The sequence below is a fragment of the Cajanus cajan genome, chromosome 3, assembly GCF_000230855.2.
Source record: "Cajanus cajan strain Asha chromosome 3, NIPB_CcT2T_4, whole genome shotgun sequence".
Classification (NCBI taxonomy): domain Eukaryota; kingdom Viridiplantae; phylum Streptophyta; class Magnoliopsida; order Fabales; family Fabaceae; genus Cajanus; species Cajanus cajan.
Window position 1 is genome coordinate 1299215 of NC_138519.1, and position 18129 is coordinate 1317343.

Genomic DNA, 18129 nt, shown 5'->3' on the forward strand with positions numbered 1-18129 from the left:
TTGTGCATCATGAATGATTTCATGGATCGAAGGTTAGATCACCTCATATCACATCCCGTATGTCCCCTTCTCTGCCAAAAAATAAGAAAGCATTTACGACGTCGCTTTGTTGTTGCATTTTATTGGAAAAGGCGTCTTGAAGGAGTTGCCATAAGAGTGTGAAGGAGTTATTTAGAAAATTTGAGGGCCTAAAACAAAATTTATAAATAAATTTATTAGTTATTAATTTTTTAGTTTTTTTAATATTAAAATCATTTATTAATATTCTATAATTAATTAATTCTAATATTTTATTCTCAATAAATAAGATAGTTAATACATTTAATCTATCTTGTAACGTAATTGATCTTAAATAAGATTTAAGTAATTTTAATTTTAAAAAACTCTTTTCTACAAAAGCAATGTATTGCTAATAATATTCTATAAGCAATACATGCATTTGGAAAAAAATCAAATTTTTTTATATAGTGTAATACTTTTATTGGAGTGTTAATTTTTTCTTGTAAAACTTCTCACGTTACTTTTAATTTTGAAAATAAATTAAGACTATCAATATCAAAATGTTCACCAAATCCTAAAAAAATCAATATTAATACAATATTTATTTAACTCATTTTCTCTTAAAGTTTTAAATTTTTTAGATTCAAATAAAAATCTAAAAATAATTTTATATTGTAAAAATTGTTTAAATTGAGTCTAGAAGAAATAGATTGCTCGACTATTCACAACAATAATTTGATATCAATTATCTACTTTAACAATTCAATTTAAGTCTTCAAAAAATACAAAAATGATGAAAAGGTAATCACAAATAAGAGTATGAAAAGAATGAGAAGAATATTTGAGATAAAAAAATATTAGTTTTGTAAGATATATATAAAAAAAATAATTAACACTTCTTATATTTTTCTTATTATTTCAGATACGATTTTATAAAATAATAATGTTATATATATTAAAAATAAAGCAATAAATATTAACTAAAAAATGATACAATTAATTATTAATATTAAGGATATCAAAATATATTTTGTCAATATTTATTCACCCCTTAAATTTAGTCAATATTAATTTTAAAAATACCAAAAATATATTTTGTCAATTAATATTTATTCACACCTTAAATTTAGTCAACAATAAACTTTTAAACTTTTTAAATTGTTTTACATAATTAGGGGATAGTAAGGATTTTAAAATTTGGATACCTAAGGCGCTTGTATGGCTTTGCTAGGCACTGCATTATATATTACATATATAGATCTTCTTGTGGGGTTTAATGTAATATTCTTGCCAAAGGTTTATGAAATCACACTTCCATCAAACCATAAACAACTATCACAAAAGGTACATTGCAAAAAATAAAAAATAAAATATATATATATATATATATATATATATATATATATATATATATAATTGTGGAAAAAATAAAGGTTTTTTTTGTGTATGGAATTGTTGGTATAACAATGTAGGAGAGTTTAACTTTTTAAAGTTTATTGGATTCTTTTCAATAGGGAATGAAGGTGATAATTGTGTTTATGTAGAGGTTATTTCTTGACATATTAGATACATATATAGAAGGGAGGCTATTTCCTGTTTTATTAACTCACATAGCTTAACCTAATCTTATACATTGAACATTTAATATTTTATTCCATTTAAATATATATATATATATTTACTTTTAATTTCAAATTTGATTTAAATTTTAAATCTTAATAGACTATACCAAATTCAATATAATTTAAAAAGAGAGAGTTCACTCTCTATTGTTTAAATTAGTTATTCTCTTTGTATTGTCTAAACTATTGATTAGAATATATAAATATCACATTAGGCATAGCATGACAGACAGATTTTGCATTTTTTCTCACAAATTTTCACATCAGGTTTAAAAGAAGCAAGTTTCTATTTTTATTTTTTAAAATTCATCTTCATCCCTCCCGCCTGGTTTTACTGGGTTCAAGCATAATTGGATGAATCTATTTTTATTTTTAAAATTTATTTATTTTGTAGTAGTACTGTCGTGTTGAAATGCTAGTAATTTTTTAATTCCTAAACACATCTATAACTATTATAAAGGGAATATAAGAAATGTAACCGTTTTTTTGGTCTCTATTTTTTAATGGACCATTATACCCCTAAATATAAAAAAAAATTAAATTTTTTTTAAATAATTATACGTAATTTTTTAATATTTTATTAGTGAATAACTATTAGAGACACAAAATGACTCTACCCCTCTAGTGTATATAATACATCACCCACCCTTCTCACTATCACTCCGGCACTCACACGCTTTGCAAATCAAACACATATTATCACACAAACATCAAATTAACCATCATAACAATCGTATTGATAACAAATTCCTCCAAAACTTTGACAAATTCCTCCAAAACTTTGGTTTTATTTCGTTTTTCATATTATCTTATTAAAAAAATTATGATGTATAAACAAAATTACAAATACGCGACGAGGATCGAATTTAAATCTTTTAAGTTCTAACTACTTCAATCTCATTCTTCCTGATCACTAAAATAATTCTAATGGTCTTATTCAAAATTATTATAATTCGCAAGTTTTGTTGAAAACAAAGTTTATCATTCAATAACTTATTTTACAGTTATTTTTTCACCATATCACTAATACGAAGAATCTATCAATTTTAATAAGGCCTTTCTTTCAATGTTTCCCTTACATCTATAATTTCAATATTATAATCCTTAATCAATTTTCAATATTTTTCATTTCCTTTCTTCTTTTCCATATTGTACATTTATAATTTTTCCCTTATATACGGTGTCGTTCTTGCTTTTGGTTTCTTCTAATGTGATAATTGTCATGTTGGTTCTCATCAATTTCTCCGTCGTTGACAAAACTTTTATGAAATTTTGTAGATTGAAAAAAAAGGTCAATTACGAGTACAGAAAAACAGACATTCATAGATCGTGCCCTAGCTTATGTCAAGATAGTAAAGTATATATTTCAAGAAGTGAAGGAAAAGTATTAATTGTTTTTGCAAAGGATGTCAGGGCTCGAAGGTTTATTATCACATCACACTTATGTCCCCTTCTCTGCTTAAAAAGAAAAAGAAAAATAAAAATTATAAACATGTTTCGATAAACATTTTTAAAAATACTTTCAAAAAAAAAATATATATATATATATATATATATATATATATATATGTGTGTGAAAATTTTGTCTTTAAGTTAAAATTAGCTTATGAACAAATTAATTTGTAAAATCCTTCTTATTAGTTTTTCAAAATTTTATTTTTAACTCATCTTTATATAAATTAGTTTTAACTTATTGAAAAATTTGGATAAGATTTTCTTTTTATTTTTCCTTCTTAAAAATTAGATAAGTTTATCCAAATATTTCTTACCTCTATTATATTATTGCGATATTCTATTAGAAAAATGGCGGCTTGATAGCAGAAATTTATTTCTATCTTCTCTTTTGTTCATTTGTAGAATTGATGTGGCGGGTGTCTCAGCAAGAGTGGAGGAGCTATTTAATGGACACAGAGATCTACTTGTAGGATTCAATCTGTTTTTGCCAGAAGAATATCAAATGACACTTCCATTCGGTGAAGAACAAGCACTTCACAAAGAACATTTTGAGTTTGCATTTACAAAAGACAAAAATTATGCACAAAATAAAGGTAAGACGTTGCTTAATGTAAGACATTAATATATGACTCTCTACATTCACAATCACAGTTTCATGGATCATTTAAATACTTTGATTTAGTTTAAATGAATTTTTTTTTTTAAATTGTTGGTAATGATTATAGTTGTTAAAATCAGATTAGTTCGATCTCTTTGACTGAGAACCGACTTGGTGACCGGTTTGGTAACTTAGAAAAATTGATAGATTTAAAACCGGTATGAATGGATTTGAAACCGATCGATCAAATCAATCTAAAGTCAGTGGAAAAAAAATTATATTCAACTGCTACAATTAATTTTTTTTTAAAAATGATTTTTTTGACAGGTTTTTAAATTTAAAATACTTATAACAAATAAAAACATTTGTCAAAAATTATAAATTAAAAAATTATTTTTATCATTTTTTAATAATTTCCTTATAAAGAATAATTTAGTCATTTATATTAATTTACAATTTTTTATATCTTGATATTTTTTTTATTTATTTTTGTACTCTCCTTGGCCTGGATCCGACCTATGATACCTAATGAGTAAGTATCCAAGTGTCAAACTAAGATGTCTCTTCATAACTTAGCACCTTAACCTCTAATAAGTTATAGAGGTTGGAGTCAAAACTCGATAATTTTTATGCCTCACTAGGCTTAAGACTAAGAGGTTGTGTACTCTTCTCAGCCTAGATCCAACCTGCCTTATGAGATCTACTAAATAAGTATCCAAGTGTCAGACTGAAATATTTATTGATAGCTCAGCAACCGAGCTCATATAATACACTTCCTAGATACATATCGATTTAACAAGTTACAAGAATTCAGAACCTCTTCTTGAGTAGATCTAGATTTTGGGACGAGCTTATCACCTTTGAGGACGGTTAAGAAATCCTAGCTGAGCTTATAACAGTTTGAAACCAAGTTGCTCTTTTAGCTTATTTGACTTAGTAGATCAGCTCAAAACTAAGATTTATACAAATATGTAATCTACTTTAGTCACAATTAAAAGGATTATCTTGGATAAAAAGATAAAACAAAATACAAAATATTAGGCATACAAGGTGGATATTGATAAGATTCAAAAGAATATACCGCAAATACGGGAAAGAGAGATATCAAGAATAATAGGAAGAAATTAGGTTAACTAGATAGACGAAAATCCTAGAAGGATATACACAATTTATCATAACAACAACACCAAAGAAAAATAGAGAAATTTTGTAAGTTAGGGCTCTAGTCATGAGAAATTTTTTACGGCCGGAACAATTTTATTGTACATTAATTTAAAAAAAATAGATGTAAATTTGTTATTATAAATAAATATTGTTATATTTTATTAATTAAAACTTAAATATTATATATTATATATATATATTTTTTTGAATATTAAAATTATATTTTAATTTTTAATATTATTAAATGATGACTTTTTATTTATTTAATGTTATTTAATAATAATTACTATTATTATATTAATATCGATTTCAATCACAATTTAATTATTAAACTTTAAATTAATATTTCGAGTAATTTAATAATAATCCGATTTTAAAAACATATACATGATAAAAATATAGGACAGTTTAATTTTCAAGTCTTATTGAATTCTTTCCATGGAGGAATGTTTTCATCAGGCGATACTGGTGTTTCTAGATCATTGATTAGGTGCATATAGGAAAATGGGCTAAGCTTTCTGACTATGCCTAAGTTAGCAGATTTTTTTTTTAATTTTATTTAAAGCCTTTTCTCTTATAACTACTGGTGTGATTCTTTATATTCGACACTCATTTTCACTATGCAAAAGACGTAATTTACGTTTGTTATTTTAAAATTTTTAAGTTGAAAAATTATTTGATGTTAATGTTTAGGAGATGTAAATTTAGTCAAATTTATCATATTTAACGTAAAATGTTTTCTCACACATCCTCGTCATCGGCGGCGGCGCCGACCGGAAGCCCCAGGCCGGCTTCAAGGCCGTCCTCTTGGTCCTCTACGCGCACGAAACAAACCACGTAAAATGCAACAAAAAACACAAAAACACAACAAACCACGCAACTAGAAATATAACAAAAAATGCAACCATAAATGCAACTACAAACGCAACCAAAACCCTAACCTCAAATGCCAAATCCAATCGGTCAAAACGTCGGGAACGCCCCACAGCGTGACCGGAAACGCCCACAATCCTCGCTAGAAAGCAGAGTCACCAAAACGATCACAAACCTCGTCGGAAAGCAGTGACCTCAAACGCCCTTCATATCTTTGTTTTGTATGAATGCCGTGCACGAAGAAGACGAAGTGCACTTGGGAAAATTAAAAGGTTATTTTACGTCGTACTACACCTGGGGCCGACGTAAAATGGAAAATCTACGCCATGTGTGGATAATGTCCGATGTAAATGTTCATATTTACGTGGTCCTCTCAGTTGTCCGACGTAAAAAAGTTTGCTTTATTTTTAAAATTATTACTGTTTTTTTAACGTCGAGTACTTTTACGTCTGACGAGAATACGCTAACGTATATTGTATATTTTGCACTAGTGCTTCTATGTTGCTGAACTTTTGCAGGCCAACCCTGATCTTCCTCACGAGTTTCCTGTATAAATTATGATCTAAAAGAATTGTTTTAAGATGATAGCGGTTGAAATTTATGAGAACAAAAGAATGTAGGGGAGACATAATGCCTTTCACCGTAACTTTTTGGGAGGAAGCCATGATGACTCTGTTTCTCATTCATGAAGATTTGGTTTTTTGTGACTCATTTTTGGAAACCACTCGATTTCACCTTGCAGATTTGGGAAGGTGTTAACTTCTGGTTCTATTTCTTATGATATATTGTTTTCTATGAACAACGTATGCTATGATCATATTAATATTTCTTATAACTTTTTTCAATACAAGGTATCAAGTACGATAGAAAGTTTTTCCCATAAAACATCATTAGGATATTTAAGCTACATTTTCTACTTCATTGCTATCTCGAGGGCGCTGGGCGCAATTTAGTTTGCGCTGGGCGCGAGATCAAGGGAGGTCTCTGCCTGGTCTGCGCTGGGCGTAATCGGGTATTACGCCCAGCGCGAGAGAGCTTTGGACTCTGACTAAGTCTCGCCGGGCGCAGGCACGCTTGCGCCGGGCGCGCTGGCCCCTGGAGCCCTCTGGTTGTGCCATGCCAGGCGCGACCATGAGTTCACCGGGCGCGTATGAGGATATGAAGTTATATGCTGAATTGCTGATAATATATTGTTTTATGCTGAACTAAGCCGAAATTGAGGAATATGATGGGATGACTAGCTGAAATTGCTGTTTGAGGATGTTGAGCTGTGTTAGGTGTATATTGTTGTAAGATGCTTAGAAGTGTTGTAAGACGATAGGCTGTACTATTAAGCTGAGCTGTGCTGAATGTTGTTTATGCTGATTAATGTTGCCAATGCCGTGTGATGAAAAGTTGTGTTGTGCGGTTTGTTGTTAATGATGTAACGCTGAGTTGTGATATGTGATGCTAATGCTAAACTTTATTGTTTGTTTGAGTCGAGCTGAATTATATGCTGATAGTTGTTGAATTATGCTGTAATTGATAGATATGTTGTGCTGACTAGATGTAAATGCTGAAAAATGATGTTAAGCTGTAATAGATGTATCTCGCTATGCTGAGCTGGGCTGTTATTGATGATTTTAAATGCTGATTTATAATATGGCTGTGCTCTAGAATGATGAGCCGAGTTGTGAGTAGTAAGCTGTGTTGAATACTACTTAGCTGTGCCGTATGCTGATTTTGGTGTTGTGCTGTGCTATGAGCTGTTTTGCTGTGCTGTTTATTGCTGAGCGGTATGCTGTGTTTAGCCACTATTGTGGTGCTGTTATAGCCGCTAAGTCGGTGCTGTTAGCCACTATTGTGGTGCTGTGCTCCGTGCTGATAGGAGCTGTTGTAGGCCGTAAGGCTAAGCTGTGGTAGGAGATCTCCGAGCTGATATGCGTGACGACGCATTGTGTGTTTACTACTATTTATCGATATGTACTGTTGTTTACGGTTGTTATTGTTAATTGATGTTCGGATAGCGGTAGTTGTTTACTATTCCTAAATTTATATATTTGTATGTTGTTTCTTTTCACTAGCTTACCCTTGTTGTTTCCATGTGGTTTGGACTGCGATGATCATACTACATATGGGAGCAGAGCAGGGATAGGTTGGTGGCTTACGGCAGGTCTGCAGCTGGCAGATAGAGCTTGATTCTTGTGGATGTTTTGGTGTTTTAGCTACTAGGTGTAGTAGCGATTGATGTATTTTGTACATTTGAATCTAGTCAGAGCCATGTATATATGTATATTCTAGACACTATATATATACACTTGTTCCTTTCTGTTCGATTTTCAGGTGTACTGTGTAGTGTGTAGTGACCAGCCGGGTCGTTACAAAAAAAATAAAAAAATAATGTCAAAACGACTATAAATAAAAAATAGAGGGAGTATTATATTTATAACAAGATTAAGTAAATAAATAAATAAATAATAATTTTATTTTAATAAATAATATTTTTACAAAAAAAATATTTATGAACTTATAAATATATTATTGTAATCAAATACGAAAATTTTTAATTCTAAAAAATTATATATAAATATTTTTAAAAAAATTATGAATAATTAAATATATTTTTTAAAAATCATAAGTATCATTATTTATAATTCTCATTAATCATGGTTATTGAATGCGAAAAAACTCTTCTCCAATATCGCTGAAAGAAAAATAAAAAGATGGAAAATTATAAACAGATATGATGGGTCAAGAAGAGTAAGATTGAGAAAAGATTATTCATGTTGACGGAGAGTTTTAAAAAAATTCTAAATTTCATTATTCCTACAACTCTATTAAAAATGTCAAATTTCTTTAATAAAAAAAAATGTCAAATTTCAGTTGATCTTACATTATTACCACTACCACCCCGTTTTGTAGGTCCCGCACCTAGCTACTCAGACTCTCCTATTTTCAAACTCTGTGACTGTGATTGTGACATGCATGTATCCAAGATAAGTTGGATATTCCTTCTTTCCATAATTTTGTCAAACATCCTCTGACACCTCATGATTGAGTTCGAAACTTAAAAGGAGATGCCGGAATTAGCCTATACTATTGAGTTTAAGTGCCTAAAAGAAAATAAGAGAAGTGGTAAGAAATACAGGATAATAGATAATTAAGAAATAAAAAAATAAAATTATAAATAAATAAATAAATAATAGAATAGAAATTTATTATTAATAATAATATTAATTTTGTAATCCCAAGCGTGTGGTTCAGTGGTAGAGGTTGATCCACGCTTAAGCAAGGTCAGGGGTTCGAATCCTGCCTTGTGTATGCAGCCGTGTTAAATCTTGGGGCCAGCCTCCCTCGTAGCGAGGAAATTAGTCACTGCTGTCGGCGGATCTCACCCTTTGAGGTGCCTCTAGTCATTGCTGTCGGCGGTGGATACTCTAAAATTATTTTTATTATTCATTCTCTTTTCTCTCTTAACTTTTTATATGTTTTGGGACTTTTCCTCATAGAAGAGGAGAATTTTTTTTTTTTTACGTGGATTCCATTTTATTTTCGTCATAATTATTCACAATATTTTTTATCAAATAATATCAAATTTTTAACTTTTCTACACTTCTGTTCCCTTCTTTCTTCTTTTTTCTTATTTATCCTTTACTAAACAAGAGCCTAGTGCTCCACTCGTCTTTATAAAAAAACAATTCAAATTAGGTAATTTATAATTATAATAAAAGTCATAATTTTTTTGTGTACATACTATCTTTTTTACACCGATGTTTTAATCACTTTTTAACTTATTTTACAAAATACTAACATTATTTGAATAATTACTTATTATTTTATATAATTTTTATAGTTTATTTTTTTCTTTTAAAACACTCTTTTCCCTTAGTCGTAAATAATGACAGTATGCATTAAACACATTCCTAGCGCTACAAATACACAGATGTACATGTTTTGAGCACGTGCTTCGTATCTATAAATATACAGTTTTTTAATAATAAGCTCCACAAATTGCAACACGCAGCAAAACCATGGTTGCAAATTGCAATTTAAAACCTTGATACAGCTTAATAAGAACTGCGTAAGCTTGTTTCATATACTATAAATTCATTTGAAAATTTTCCATTTACAGTGAAAGAGCCCAAAAACAGAAATTTTTTTTTTACATATATATATATATATATATATATATATATATATATTCGCTTTTTTCATGAATTCCAAAGATACGAGCAGCTGATCAGAGTGAGTGTGTGTATCATATAATATAAGATAATGTACATACACATCTCTTTCTTACAATCTTTTTATCTTATTCTGATGTCACCCTGTTACATTTTTCATCTTATATTCCACGTGTCATGATCACTTTAAAGAAAATCCTGTAATAATAATATAATAAAGAGAAAAGCTATACTCTGTTTTTGGTTTGTGCACTATTGAAGAGACCTTTCCCAGGGCAACAACCCTGTCTTGGGATCAGAAAAATTAGAAAGAATGAAGTCCTTGAGGCGAGTGTCCCAAACCTCGCAAAACTTGAAGGGCCAATCAGGTGGCTCAATCGCTTGTGTTCCCAATCCAGGTGCTCTGTCCTTGGATCCTATGTTCACTTCCTCGTTCCAATCCACCACGTAGGTAGCAACCCTTCTGAAGAACTTGGCCTTGAACGTTTCCCACACTTGATACTTATAATGGTTCACGACAGCAACATATGGGGCCACCTTACGCGCTTCAAACCCCTCCCTCAGTTCAAAGTGGTGCACCACATTCAGAAGACTCACGTGAAGCAAATCAGGCCGCACAATCGACTTGTGCCTTTCGGGACTCCTGAGTCGACACGTGTACCCCACGGTCACTCCTTGTTTAGGGTGACTCCTCAACCCCGAAGGACCGAAGTTATGACACCCTATCCTTAACTCAGCAACGGACTTCGACGGAGAGAAATTCGCCACAATGGATCTCAGAGCATTCTTTTTCCCCTCGCCAAGGTAGAAAAACTCGTCCACGTCGAAGAACACCACCCACTTGCATTCCTCCTTCGCTTTCAATCCACAATGGGAAAACCCCGCTTCTTGGCTTTTAATCCAAGGCCACACCACTCTCGTAACGTTGTACCCTTTAGAATCAAGCTCTCTTGCCACGTCATCAATCTCATCGTCGCTGTTGTTATCGTAGATAAACCACCGCTGCACGCCCAGCCACGCGTGGTACATCACCCACTCTTTCATCGCACGTGCCTGGTTCCACACCATGGTGCACGCGCACAGTTCAAATTTCTCCTTCTCCTTCTCCCCTATTCTTTCTCCGTCCCCGCCAATTCTAGCCACCGTAGGCACGCTTTTGTTTTTACGCACGTGACTCACGGTCACGCTTATTCCGCGGGCCATGTCGGGGTTCTTAAGAATGCTCTGCGGCAACGAGCACCGCACGACTTCCTGCGCGGCGGAAACGGCTTTCGTGGTGAGCCAAAACGCACCGTTTCGGGGTCCGAAGTGACAGTGGATTAAATTGGCGTCGGAAGCCTTGTGCGGTTTGAGGTTTAGTCCTTTGACGAAGACAACCGCGGTGTCGCCGTCTAGAGTGGCGGAGTAGGCTAAGTTGTCCCAGCTGTTAATTATTGTTTTCACCGGGAACCGGAAGGGGCGGTGATCATCCTTCCAACGGAGAGTGACGGCGGAGAAATTGTTACCGGGAAGCGGGCACCTTGCGATGAAGTGAAACTTATCGTATCGGTCTGTTGAGAGAAGCGGGCGAAAGCGAAGGGTGAAAAGCGGGTTGGGTGGGGATGAAGAGTTGAAGAGGTTGTAGTAGACGCAGTGAAGCTGGTGAGAAGGGAAAAGGAGGTGGTGGTTGGGGAGCGTGAGAAGCACGTGATCGGGGAAGAGAATACGGTCGTGCACGTGGAGGGGTGGTGGGGTTGGGGTGGAAAAAGAGTGGTGGGAGGAGGAGTTGAGGAAGAGGAAGAGGAAGAGGGAGAAGGAGAGGTAGAGAAAAAGTGAGATTAGCGTTGGCGGCGCCAGCGTGTGTTTCCTTTTGCGGCTTTGCTCTGGTGGGGATGGGTCCATTATTATTATTATGTGGGTGCATTGCGAGGGTGGTTAAGAAGGGTGAAGCAGCTATGGAGTCAGGAGTGGGAGAGGGAAAGGGAAACGGTGAGAGTGGGAGAGATTCTGAAGTGGGAACGCATGGGAATTGGGATGGTTGAGCCGTCAAAATAGAATAGAGAAGAAAAAACTCATCAGCGTCTTCTTCTCTACTCTTTCCCTGAGAAAAATAGACCTAATGTCTTCTCTTTTCTTAAACAGAGTACTTGCCTAACGTTGGTGCCGTCATAGGTCTTTTTAGATAAAATTATTACATCCATGCTTATATATGCTCCTAGTCAATTCACTTTTTTCATTTATTAGGAAATTAATAAAATTTAATTCTTTTTTTATATTAATGTTCAATATTCAATATTAATTACGTCTATAATACTCTTTTCATATTTTTTTAATCATTTCTAATTAATTGTCTTTAGTGAGATTTTCTTTTTTTAATTATATTTTTATACACAAAATTTAAATTTAAAATTTTATTTAATTAAAGAAATTGAGTTCAGTATTATTTATACTAATGATTTATTAATAAATCTATAATATACATCAATTTTTTCTATATATAAATAGAAAAAAATAAAACATTTTATTGGTTAAAAGTTATCCGCGATGAATTTTTTATATGGTAAAAATAAATTCATTAATCTCAAAATCATGAAGTTACGTATCATATTGTATGAGCTTAACGTCTTGAGGAAGATTAGTTGCGAATACTTTGTATTAGTTTTATGGTTAAAAAAATGTAAAAATTTACATATCATTTTTCAATCAAATTTGTTTTGAGAATCAATTTCAAGTTACAGAAGATTTTACCAAATATATTAGCTCCTATTCGCATTATCTGATTGATTTTCAATATCATGAAGAAGAAAAAATCTTGCTTTAAAAGTTAAATCTCTCGTTATTATTTTATTTTCATGTTCATGATTATTTTATTAATGAAGGCCGAAAAATACTGTATTCTACTATTCATATATTAATTAATGAAGAAACCGGTTAAAAATATAATGTAATTTTAGCTTGTAACTACTCATCATGAGTAACATTTTTCTTTTGAAGGAAAACTTTATTTATTTTAGTTTTAAATTTTGTATTTAATTTGATTTAATTATTTTTATAATGAATATGTTTATAGATATATTATTTTATACAACTTTATTTAATTATTTATTTTATCACTAATATATTATATAAGTTTAATTTTTATTTAATATCAAGTTATTATAGTATATTATTTATATATTATATTTTATTATTTTTAAATTTTCAAAGAAGTCACTTAAATAACATCTACATGACAAACTATTAGAGAAAAGAAAATGAACTATGTCCAACGTGACATATATATCATGAGAGATCGATATAGTCTATTTTTTTTTTCTAAAAAAAGTAAGATGATGCTAAAAATTACCACGTCACTCAACGATTTTAGTATGGCATGATAAAAATAGTTTTATTTTAGTAATTTATTATAATCTTTGAGCCTTAAAAGTAAGTTTTGATATGTAGTCAATGGAATAGATACATGTTTTTTTTATAAAAAAAACTGAATTGCACAGCTACATCAGGTTAAATTTCCGAATTATGGGTATATATATTTCTTGAAAGTCTGAATATGCTTTAAGTTGAATTTTGAGGTGGTGGTGAATATTTTACTGGAACTTCCTTTCATGGTAGCGTCTGAGAGAGAAGTTTTGGCCATAAAATTAAATCTTTGATATCTCGAGATTGGCAAGTAAAAGTTTTCCTCATCTACAAGGAAGAAATTTTGAATGCTTGCTTTCTCGCTAATCTTGGAGGTCTACATGAGATATATAATTTGTAATCCGACACTCCATTTTCTATTAGTTGTATTTTATTTTATTTTTAGTTTTGTCCTATATTTTATAAAAATATTTTTATTACAATTATAAATAAGTAAATAATATTTTTAAATATATTTAAATTTGATTATTCTCCTCCTATATTTAAAATTTTAAATTGTACTAATACCATGATGCACTACATGACCAAAAGTTATGAGAGGATGAAATATATAGAATCAGATACAGGATTTTGACAGTTTGATAACTTATTTGGAGTTTGTATTCTTCAAAATATATTTTTTTGACCGCTTCTTCAAAACATATTATACTCATATCAAATAAAGGTGAAAATATGTTAAAGCTAGACTTTTTTAAGTTTAATATTTTCTTATATATATATATATATATATAATTTTTTTCTGAGGGGGTATATATAAATTTTATAAAATACACATTTTCAGAGAATATGTTTGAACTTTGTGCAATTGTTTCATCGACCTGATGTTCATGTTTATATTTAGTAATAAGATATAAGTAATTGGGGGTTTATGTCCGATCGAGCATTACTTTTGAGGTTTAAAAATATTTTTGATAAAATGATATCAATATTTTAACAAATTTATTTTATAGTTTTGGATAAGTATCAACTAAAATTTAAAATAAAAAAATCAATAGTCTGTTATTTGTTTTAATTTGTTTTAATGAGTATTATCTTTGACTAATTTATGATATAAAGGTACAGGAATGGAAATAGTTATTAACATTCTATAAACTAATTCCCGTATGTCTGAAATATTTTAAGTGATGCCTTGAATTTCTATATTTATAACATATTTTTATAAAATTATTAAATATAGAAATAAATTTAAACCATGAATATCTTAAATACATGTCATTTAAAAAAAATCAACGTTCAAACAACGTGTCTTTAAAATCATATCCCTAATTATTGTTTATAATCCTAAGGATTCCTTGTTTTCGAGAATTTACTAAATAAATAAATTAAAGATATTGCCAAATAATATACTTCATTTTTTGGAAACATAAGGCTCATTAAATTCAACAATAAGCTATTAATTATTACTCTATAAAATGGATGAAAGCTATTATGAATTAGAAAATATTTTAATTTTAATATTTTAAGTGATGTTTGAATTTACATATATTTATAATATATTTTTAAAATTCTTAAATCTAGAAATAAATTCAAACCATGAATATCAACATAAGTGACATTTTTAAAATAAAATAAAAATCAACATTCGAACAGTATATTCTTTAAAATTATATCCTAATTAATGTTTAAAATCCTAAGGATTCCTTTTTTTTTTTTTAATTTGCTAAATAAATAAATTAAAGATATTGCCAAAATATACTTCTTTGTTGAAAACATAAGACACATTAAATTCTATATAATGAACTATTAATTATTACTCTATAAAATAGATGAAAGCTAATTAACAAGAGTTCTAAAATATATTTTGATTTTCAAATGATAATATCAATTTATAAAAAATAATTTAATATCATTTTTAACAAACATCTCTTTTTCTTATTGTTTATCTATATATTACTATTTTTTATAGTTTCAAAAGTGGGGCCAAAGGCATAGGCACTAATTGCTTATAAGTCATGCCTTGAGCCGACCGTGATATTTATCATTGTAGAAAACATTATATTCTACAAAATAAATAAATAAATAATGTTAACCATTAAATTTATGTTTTTCAATATAGTCTACGTCTAAAAGATATTTATGTAATTTGTTAACTGTTCACATTATAAATTCATGCTAAAGATAAATTGATTTATGTTAAATATCAAATTTCCTACATTAGCGTTGAAAATAAATATAAAATTACTTGAAATAAATTATTAGGGTATAATATTGTAAGCTTATCATTTGGCAATTATACATACAATATTTGGTATTCTTTTTATAACCTACAATATGGTATATATGGATGACAAGAAAGTGTTTGGGAGATTTTTCAACGAATCAATTTACGAAATGGTGTGAGTAGAGGGAAAAGTTTATACTTTTGTGTTTTCTTATATTTTACATAAATTATTTTATAACTTTTCAGCATTATGTTTAGTGTTATGGTGTGAGTTGTTTGGTTATTTTAAATCTCAATATTTAATCAAATTATGTTGATGTTAATGTTTTGTGTTTTATAATTTTTAGGATTAAAGAATTTTTAAGAGTTTAATTATTTAAAGTTGTTTTGTATTAAAGTTAAAGTTGACTAAGTTTGAGAAAAAATATATAAAGTTTTCTAATAATTTCAACTTATAAATTCATTTACCGATGTTTTAGAGAAATAGACTCTAAAATTAAAGGAAGTGATGGAGATCTTTCTTTTTTCTAATTTCATAGAAGTGCTCTAATTCATCTCAAAGAGCATATATGTCGTAATTAAGAAGAGATTCAAAACTGAAGAACTAAAAATCAGAAGAAGTCATCGTACGAGAGTTTGGAGTCTCAAGATTTCCTTCTTCTTGCTTACATTGTTCATGGAAGATTTGATGTATGTTAATTTTGTTGTGTTATTCATGTCTTAGGTTCCATGGATGTTAAAAGTTGAAAGATTGAACCTTGTTCTAAGATTTTTAAGTTTCTTGGTGGTTGTAAGAAGAATGATTGATTTTCAGATGTATTGATGTGGCATGCTATAATTCTTGATGAATATGAGTTGTACAAATTGTATATATGTTGAATTGGTAGTGACATGTTGAATTGGAGAAGAATTTGATAAGTTTGAGATGAAAAGTTGAGTTGTTTTTGGGTGAAAATCCTATTATATTATAGTGAGAGTTCATGACACTACTACAAAAAATATGCAATTTAGCGACCACCAAAATCGGTCGCTAAATTGCAAAAATCGGTCGCTATTTACTTTAGCGACCGAATTTAATCAGTCTCTAAAACCTTGGTCGCTAAGCTATTTAGCGATGGAAAAATTTTCGGTCGCTAAATGGTTGAAATGATTTTGGTTGCTGAAGTGTATGGGACCAAATTAGTGACTGAATAAATCGGTCGCTAAATATTTATTTTTTATTTTATTAAATTTTATAGACGTCGCAAATTTGATCGCTACGAACCACTCATATTTGGCCTCTTAAGGATTTTATTTCACAATACTTGAGTTTTTAGCATGTTTTGTCTTTAATTACACAATTTTTGGAAACTTTCCAGAAGGTCACCCATCCTTATATTACTCCAAGTCAAACATGCTTAATTGTGAAGTTCTTATGAGATAAGCTACCGAAAAGCAAATGCATGTTATTAGTATAAGTAGTACAAATTAATTCATTTAAGTCATCCTCAACTATCCAATCTCATACTTAGATTATTTTTGGATACTTATCATTTTGGTATACCCGGACCGTTATAAATATATAATAATTATATTACTAATAATAATAATTATATTATATTTAATTAATCTTTATTTATATATATACTTACTTTTATAATTAACAATCTACTTATTTCTATTTAAAATTAATTTTGATACAATTTAAATTATTTATTATAAATTTAAAAGTTTAAGTAATAATTTATATATTTTAAAATGAGAAGGGTTATAATAACACTGGTATAACTTTTACTAAGTATTGCACCGCTCAATAAATTTATATTAAATGTGAATTTTGTAAATCCAACCGATAGATTGAAAGTTCATATCACTTTATATGTTTATATCAATTTTTGTTAAAATTGAACAACAACTTAAAAGTAATCAAAATGCTCATATTTTATTTGAAATGTATATATTACATCAATTTTGTTTTACAAGAATGAAGTATCAAATCATCTTGAATTCATATAAGATTCTATATATATGATCTAAGAATAAAAAACTTTCAATTTAACGGTTGAATTTATAAAATTCACATTTAATATAAAGTTATTGAGTGATGTAATACTTAGTAAAAGTTACACAGATGTTATTATAACTCTTCTCTTTTAAAATATTATTTTTATAAATTAAATTTTAACATTTTAAATAAATTATTAATTAACTTAATATATTTATTCATCTTAAATCTAAGATATAAAATTCAAAAAATGTATTTATCCTTGTTTTATTTTCTATTTATCAACCATTAATAAAATATTAATTTAAAATTTAAATATAAAAATTTATTTAAAAATAAAGTTATCATAAGTTAGAAATATATATTATAAATATGGATCAAAATAAATAAGAAATTTTAAAATTCATATACTCTAATTAAAAAACTGTCTAAAAATCCAATTGTAAAAAAAAACTCTAAATATTTTTTCACATAAATAACTATTGGTATTAATTATGTAGGAGTGCATATAAATATTTTTTTAATTATAAATTAATGTCTTGCTCTTACAAAAAAAAATGGGATTGATACTCAACAACAATATTATCCTCACTTTTAAGCAATTTATAATTTTTTTTTAAGTTTTACTTAGTGACTGAATATAATTTTGTCGCTAATTTTAACTAATATTTAGCGACCAAATAGAATTTCGTTGTTAATTTTAACTAATA

At 29.2% G+C, this 18129-nt stretch overlaps 1 protein-coding gene across 1 annotated transcript; it reads right to left on the reverse strand.

Moving 5' to 3' along the window:
- Positions 1 to 9864: 9864 nt before the first annotated feature.
- LOC109813432 (glycosyltransferase family 92 protein RCOM_0530710) lies at positions 9865 to 12016 on the reverse strand. The gene has a single exon (XM_020377623.3). It carries the CDS (start codon positions 11754 to 11756, stop codon positions 10128 to 10130), a length of 1629 nt encoding a protein of 542 aa, XP_020233212.2. The 5' UTR covers positions 11757 to 12016; the 3' UTR covers positions 9865 to 10127.
- Between the last annotated feature and the right edge of the window lie 6113 nt (positions 12017 to 18129).